This window comes from Coffea arabica, chromosome 6c, assembly GCF_036785885.1.
Source record: "Coffea arabica cultivar ET-39 chromosome 6c, Coffea Arabica ET-39 HiFi, whole genome shotgun sequence".
Taxonomy (NCBI): domain Eukaryota; kingdom Viridiplantae; phylum Streptophyta; class Magnoliopsida; order Gentianales; family Rubiaceae; genus Coffea; species Coffea arabica.
This window is the reverse complement of record NC_092320.1, coordinates 61,764,548-61,772,719: the sequence shown is the minus strand read 5'-3', so window position 1 is coordinate 61,772,719 and position 8,172 is coordinate 61,764,548. Positions and strand designations below refer to the sequence as shown.

Sequence of the window (8,172 nt, the reverse complement as noted above, 5' to 3'; positions counted from 1 at the left end):
AAGAATTTGGGAAGATTGCAGGGGTGGAAAATTAAATTAACCTAACCCACGTGATTGCAAGCTAAACAAAGTCGAAGAACTGATTTCAGATGGAACATAATACTCATTTTCAAGATCTTTTGCTCAGAAGAAGCAGGAAAAATCCTTAAAATACTTATAATCCTAGCAGGAAGGCCAAACAGCTACTTTTGGAGCCATAGCAGTACAGGGTAGTATACAGTTAGATCAGCATATGAAGCAATGACTAGTGAGAAAAAACAACAAGAAAGAAGGGCCAACAATGAGAGAGAGCGAGAGAGAGAGAGACAAGCTATGCAAGAGAGAAAGAAAAGGGCATGGAAATAGTTATGAAAAATGAAAATCAAGCATAAGCAGAAACTGTTCATTTGGAAATGCCTAAATCAAGTCCTACTAGTTAGAAAAACTATTTTCACAAGAACCAGAAATAGAGAACTGATTTGCAAGAATTGTGGTGAGGAGGCTAAGACACTGAAACATCTTTTCTTTCAATGTAAAAAGGCAAGAGTGATATGGAAAATGGCCCCCTTCAATGGGATGGGTTATATGCACACATAGGTAACTTCAAGAGCTAGTGGACAAGACTAATGCAAGCAAAGAGAAGAAAGGATGGCATGGAGCACATTGCTTTGACAGTGGATATATTGTGGTAGATATGGAAGGGTTAGAAATGATAGGGAGTTCAAAGATAAAGAGAGACACCCTATGGAAGTAATACAAAAAAGTAGTGAATGATTGGGAGGAATATAAACAAACATAATACACACCAACAAAGATGAGTATTTCAGAAATAGAAGTAGCTTCTGAACAAGAACAAAGGTTTGCAAAAGAAGAAAATACACTAAAAATATGTGTGGAAATAGGGCAACACAAGGAAGGTTAAAACATAGGGATTGGAATTTCTGCTGAAAACAACCAAAACCAGTTGCAAGCGACATGGAAACTAAGGGAAAGAAGTACCGATTCCATGATTCTGGACTAATTATAGGCCATTAAATTGGCCTTTAGTAAGGTCAAGGATCAAGGATGGGAGAGTGTCAAAGTCCACACATCTTACAACCAAATCCTAAGTCTAATCAGCAAACTATCCTCAAGCGACATTAGAATTTCTGCACACCTAGAGGACATCAAGGATTTTAGCTAAATGTTTAAAAAATACTCATTTGATTGTCCAATTATTGAATAGAATAGACTACGTAAAAAATTGAGCAAAGTTGCTTAAAGCACAACTTTTGGTGAGGAATTCCTAAATCCTTAGTGTCTTAAGCCCTATATGACAACCTAGTTCAGTATTTAAATATAATGGATTCAAATCTTAATATATTCAGACCGTTTGATAATAAAAAAATTAAACATTTAAATTAATTAAGTGGCACTGAATTTTCTAGGCAAAACGTGCTTCCAAAATTAAGTGATAATCTATTCACTTATCACTGAATGTGATATACACCCACATGTATTAGATTTAATACTTAACAATTCAATAATTTAATAGATTCAGATTTCGAATTTTAGATTTCAAACTTTAGTTTTCAGACTTTAATTTTATCAAATGCACCATTAGTAAATTTTTGTATAGCTCACATTGAGCCCTTGTTCATTAAGTGTATTATAATTTTGTCATTAACAAAATCTCCTATTGTTTTTGAAAAAGAAATATCATATCCTTATGGATTAGAGCTCCGTTTATATTAGTTATTTTTAGGGATATTTTTCAAAAATCTTACTATAATATAATATCTAAAACACTTTCACTTTAAATGTATTATGATGTTTTTAAGGGTGCTTTCGGGATATATTTTGAGGTATTTTTATAATTCAAAACTTTTTTTTGGATATTTTTTAAAATTCACACCACTCTCTAACATCACCCATTGCCATCCACCGTTACCGTCTCGTCCCTCCTCCTCCTTCATCATTCCTCTCTTTCCCTCTTTTTCTCCCTTCCTCTGCTTTGTTCTCCTCCTCCTCCCCTTCTTTCCCTTCCCCATCTTTTTCCATGACTAGTAGGGGTGTGCAAAATCGAAAAATTCCGATTTACTGACCGAATTTGAATTGAATTCGAAATTTCGAATTCAGTAATTCGGTAATTTGGAATGGAAATCGGAATATCCGATTTCGAATTGGTCGAATTCGGTAATGAGATTTTTCAAACCGAAAATTCCGATTTCAAATTCACAATTCAAAATCGAAATCGAAATTGAATTCGGAATTCCTATTTTTATTTCAAATCTGTTTTTCATATATATATATAATATAATATAACATTTATATTATAACAATAATTTTTATATTCATGAATTCGGTGAAATCGAAATTCCTATTTCGATTTCAATTTCGTTTTCACACATATATAATATTTTTTTTATATATATGTAATATAATATTTATATAAAAATAACAATTTTTATATTCATGAATTCGGTGAAATCGGAATTTACCGAATTCCGAATTGAATTCGGAATTGGTGAATTCGAAATCGAAATCGATCGAAAATTCTGATACCAAAATTTCGAAAAATTCCGATTTCAAAGTTCCGAATTACCGATTTCGATTTCGATTCACACCCCTAATAACTAGTCATAATCAAATTCAAATCTAGTTGTGATCGACGGCGACCAGGCCTTCTAGTCACGATCGAAAGGAGAGAGAAGAAGGAGGCTACTAATACAGGGAAAGGGAATGAAAGGGAAGGGAGGGGGGAGGAGGAAGGAGAAGAAGGAAGAGGATAGAGAGAAGAATAAAGAGAGAGAGGGGAGTGGATAATGGTGATGACAGCGGTCGGTAATGTTATGTGCTAGGTGGAGATGTGTGGTGGAAGAAGAAAATGTGGTAAATTTTTTTTTTGTTTTTGTTTTTGTATGGATTGGTATTTTTGGAGTTGTTTTAGAGGGTGTTTTCAAAAATTTTAGATGGTTAGATATTTGTGAGAGTGTATCTAAGGGTATTTTTTGGAATGTTTTTGAGGATGTATTATGAGGCATTTTTAGAATTTAAAATTTTAATAAGGTATCTTTTAAATTACGAGGGAGGAAATGGATGGTGGTGTAGATGGAGGAGAAGAAAATGAGAGATAGTGATAATGGTGGTGGTGGTAGGTAAAAGAAGAAAATGTTTTAAAATTTGATAATTTCTTATTATTTTTTATTTTTATTTTTATAAGTTGTATTTAAAATTGTACGTGTATTTTTGGAGTTGTTATTGTACTCCAAAAATAAAACATGTACTCCAAAAATAAAACAGTTATGGGAAAAAAATGCTAATCCATACGAACAATCTCAACCCGAACCCAATAGAAATAATAACCGGGCTTCGAGCGAGCCGGGCTCAAGCCAATGAACCCAATTGGGCAAGCCTACCCATCGCCCAAGCAACTTCTGCCGTGGTCATAAATAAAGCTGATGCTGGCGTCTTCTAAAATTTTGAAGTGAAGCTGAAGAAACCCTCTTCCCCATTGACGATACCACTGAAGCTCTAGAAATCGTCTTCTTCTTCCCCATCAACGATACCATGGACCTGAACTCAGGCGATCTCAATTCACCTCTTTCGACGGGGACCACCATAATCGGCGTTACCTACAACGGCGGCGTTGTCCTCGGCGCCGATTCTCGCACCAGCACCGGTAATCTTTCCCAAGTTTCCATCTTTGAGCCCCCAATTTTAGTTTCTAGCTGATTGAGTTCATAAAGGGATGCATTTTTAAATAATTTTGATTGATGTTGTTGGTTTGGCTGACTTTTGCTGGGAATTTTTTGGGTGTAGGAATGTATGTGGCAAATAGGGCTTCTGATAAGATCACTCAGTTGACTGATAATGTCTACTTATGCCGCTCCGGATCGGTATTGAAATTCCCTCTCTATAACATTGTTATGTTTTGTATTTTAAGCAATATATGAATGTGGGTTTGGATTATTCTAGGGTTTTAACATTCTGAATTTAAGAATCATTACCTTTGAAATATGATACAAGCTATTATCATCTGAATTTATCGAAGTAAGCAGTTATGTTTATGTTTTCTTTGATTGGTTTTGTTCTTATGATTTAGTTCTTTTTAAGGTTTAGTGCCACTTGGCTGTCTAATTTCACTTAAATGTTCTTGTAATGGTGAAGGCAATATGTTTGAGTTGCATAAATAATGTATTACTTCTCCCATTCTCATTTATAGCTTTGGCTATTTGCTATTATACAAACTTGATGCTGTATGTCTAATATTTTAGGCAGTGAAGAGGGTTCAATCTTTTAAAACTGGTCTTTACCCATTGGGAAAAAATATCATTTTGGTAACTCTGAATTGCTTTTTTTCATTGCATATTTTCTGATTCCAATTTGAGATGAACCTAAAAAACTGGAAGGCGGAATATCCTTGATGTCTATAATTCAACAAGACCACAGTGTTATTGGAAACAATGAGTTTCATGATGTCTTCTTTAATACATGTTTTGGTGTTTGTTTTAAGTTTATTTCATTCCTCCTTTCTCAGGCTGCAGATACCCAAACTATCTCAGACTATGTTCGCTACTTTCTCCATCAACACACGTAAGCTTCTTTATCCTTTATTCTGGAGCTGTACTAATTATTGAACCAATGCTTTACATTTGCCAAAAACAGTTTGTGCCTTGAAAACTATAATATTATTATTATTATTATTTGTCTCTTTCTTTCTCTAGAAGTTTAAAGTTGGTATTTTTAGAATTCTGGAGGCAACTTCACCTCTTACCACTTTACAATCTTTAATGCATTCTCTGATTTTTATGCATTATTATTGATCCAGGATACAACTTGGGCAACCTACAACTGTTAAAGTTGCTGCAAACCTTGTCAGATTGTTAGCCTATAATAACAAGGTCCATTTAATTTTCTGAATTCGTACCATCTTTTGATGAATCAGTATATGAATTGGTTACAGTTTGATGAGTCATGATGATCTGACAAACCACAGTTAGTTAGTTTTGTTTGCATTTGAGCCATCTGATGTAACCTTCAAAAGATTTGACAAATGAAAGCAAGAAACATACTGAATCTGCTATGTTTCTACTCCATGAACTAGAATGGGTTCTTTTATTTATTTCAAGAATATTTGATTAGCTTGAAAAACTGCTCAGAATGAAGTTATAATGACAGTAGTGGGACCCCTTTCCCATGGTTTGTCTGGATGCTGGTTTATTATTTTTTCAGTTCTTTTTTATCTGCTGTCAAGCTAAATATTTATTGGCTTTAGAAAAATCACCTTTCCTCATATGTTGTGTATTGCGCACTATCTTGAAAAGGTATCAAAGTAGGATTTGGAGAATCTTGCTAAATATCAAAGACAACCTAGACTTAACTGTTTTCTGTGTGATTACCTGCGTCATCACCACCATCTATATTGTTTATCGAATTTTGTTGTATGTATGATTATGTCTGTCATATTGGATCTGCATATTCATTAAATTAAGAATTAACTTTTTCCCACGTGAGTTTTATTTCAATATCACACTTGTTATGTGCTTTTCATTGTCGCCTGAAGTTTTTATAGATGGATACCTATTTTAGCTGATTAGTTCATCAGTTGCATTCTAAATTTTCAGAACATGCTACAAGCTGGCCTCATTGTGGGTGGATGGGACAAATATGAAGGAGGTAAAATATATGGAGTACCTCTTGGAGGTACAATTATTGAACAGCCTTTTGCTATTGGAGGTATGCCATTTTTCTTCTGCTAATGCTTCGATCAATATGTTAGAATAGCCTTTCATGCTGGCCTGCTGCATTATTTGCTGCCAGTTAACTGTTGGGATAGAAGTGCTGTGATTTCCTCACTATCTCCTTAAATTTCAATTAACTAATACCATGAGCACTTTGTCCCATTTCTTAAACTATCATATTACCTTCAACGGTTCTTAAAAATTGTTGTGCATGGTCTAAGCAAGCCAATCAGTTTGGTGGAAAAAACTTATTTGAGAATACTTATATTTAGCATTTGATTTCAGGAATGTGGTGAATTTGAATTCTAGTAATTTAGTTTTTAACTTGATAGTTGTTGACTTGTGTGTGCAGGATCGGGCTCTTCGTATTTGTATGGTTTTTTTGACCAAGCGTGGAAGGAAGGGATGACCCAAGAAGAAGCTGAGGTTTGTAATTGTTTCAAGTTCTTTGTCAAATCTATGTAGATGTTGATAACTTTGTCGTTAAAAGACTGAACTGGCAATAATCTAACATTAAGGCTTAATAAATTTGGTCATCTTATGTATCTCTGAGATGACGTTGAATTTTAAGGTTGCCTATATGAAAATTGCGCATGGCCGAATATTTCTTTCCTAGGAATTGTTTTTTCTCTGATATTTTGTGTTTCTTCTAAACTTTGTTTATTTGAAAATGCTTTTTTTTTCCTTTTTTTTTTGGGGACCATTGGAATCTTTATGAAGTGTAGCACAGTTTTCCGAGCGCTGAGATTATTTTACTGGAAAATATGTGGATATGTGCTTCTTGTATCGTATTAGCAATGTAGCATATCATTTAACCTCTCTGCTGCTCCTCTGATTTTCTCATCCAGGGAAATAGAGTCAGAAATCCTAATTTTACCGGCTTGTACATATGTGCTTAAGTTTTCTTTCTCATGTTTGTGATTGTGTGCAGCAATTGGTGGTCAAAGCTGTTTCTCTTGCCATTGCTCGAGATGGTGCCAGTGGGGGTGTAGTTCGGACTGTGACTGTGAGTTAATTCTCGTCAACTTTACTTATGTTTGTATTCAACGTACTTTGGTCATCAATGGGCCTTCACATTTAGCCAATATTAAATTGCAGTGTAAACTTTTTTGACAAACATAATCATCTTTGTTTAAGAATACTCGGTTTTAGTTTTTAATAATCATTTAAAAAAGGATATAGCCAAGTCTCTAGGATTTGGCATGTTATATGCGGAACAAGGAGTTGGAGATGGAATTACGTGAGAGAATAATCTAATGGCGTTCTTGTGCTTTTGTTACTTCAGGCCCCTAATTTATGTTGTTTTAGTACCTTATTTCAGCCTGATATTGTTTTGTTTTCGTATTTTGTTTATGCTAAATTCATTTTGGTTTACACCTTTAGTGGTTTCAACTCCAACTCTTTGAGAAATTAAATTTGCTCTATTTGTTCTTTCTGTTCTCTGGAACCATAAGCAACTTGCTAGGTTTGATGAGAATGTATGGATCTTTGTCAATGGCTGATTTTGATGAGAATGAATGGATCTTTGTCATGGCTGATTTTGATGAGAATGTATGGATTCTAGTATGCTTTTTTTCAATGGCTGATTTTGAAGAGAATATATAGATCTTGAGCCTTAGTTTCCCTTTTGACACACTAAATGCATTGCTGATGACTTACCAAAACATTTGTTCTACACTTCTTTTCTGCAGATTAACTCCGAAGGAGTTGCTAGAAAGTTCTATCCTGGTGACTCGCTTCCCCTTTGGCATGAAGAATTAGAGCCCCACGAGTCACTGCTGGATATTCTGTCAACATCTAACCCTGAGCCAATGGTTAGTTGAAAGAAGGTTGTCTCATGTACTTTTAACTGGCAATCCAGCAAATCTAGCCACTTTACTGGATGGATCAACCTCTTAATCATTTTGAGTTTCGCATGCAACTTTGAAGTCAATATCTTATTTCCTATTTAATATTAAAGCTTGAAGTCCTGTAGCTTGTTCAGAATCTAATTGCAGTCTTGTGTTCCCTCTTCGATGTGTGGATGGCTGATACATCTAGACCACCTTAGCATGTGGTTGTTCTTTGGAAATATTTTAGCATGTGGTCTAATTAAAAATGAAGGCTTTTGGGAAGATTACTGTACAGTGCATTTTTGGTTCTGACATTGTTGAATGACTTCGATGATTGTGTTTGGCCTTAGCATATATGTATTGGTAAAATGCCAAAAAATTCCATGTGATTTGCTAAATGTTCAATTTAACTCCCTTTAATTCAAAAACTTACATTTTAACTCGTCGTGGTTTCGACTTAGTGGAAAATTAGACAGAAAGCATCCAATCTAACGGTTGTGTGTGAAATGTCAATGTTACCCTTACTATATGTGAGGTGTTATTCATTCAATTTTTAATTTAGTCGAAATCATAGGGAGTTGTAGTATAGTTTTTCAAATCAGAGGGAGTTAAATTGAACATTTGACAAACTGTAGAAA

The 8,172-nt window shown here is 34.5% G+C and overlaps 1 protein-coding gene across 1 annotated transcript; it reads left to right on the top strand.

Moving 5' to 3' along the window:
* The first annotated feature begins 3,407 nt into the window (after nt 1-3,407).
* Nucleotides 3,408-7,816, top strand: LOC113694050 (proteasome subunit beta type-6). The gene is made up of 8 exons (XM_027212907.2): nt 3,408-3,640; nt 3,781-3,857; nt 4,499-4,554; nt 4,790-4,862; nt 5,586-5,697; nt 6,055-6,128; nt 6,634-6,708; nt 7,394-7,816. Exons 1-8 carry the CDS (start codon nt 3,529-3,531, stop codon nt 7,523-7,525), a joined length of 711 nt encoding a protein of 236 aa, XP_027068708.1. The 5' UTR covers nt 3,408-3,528; the 3' UTR covers nt 7,526-7,816.
* Nucleotides 7,817-8,172: the final 356 nt, after the last annotated feature.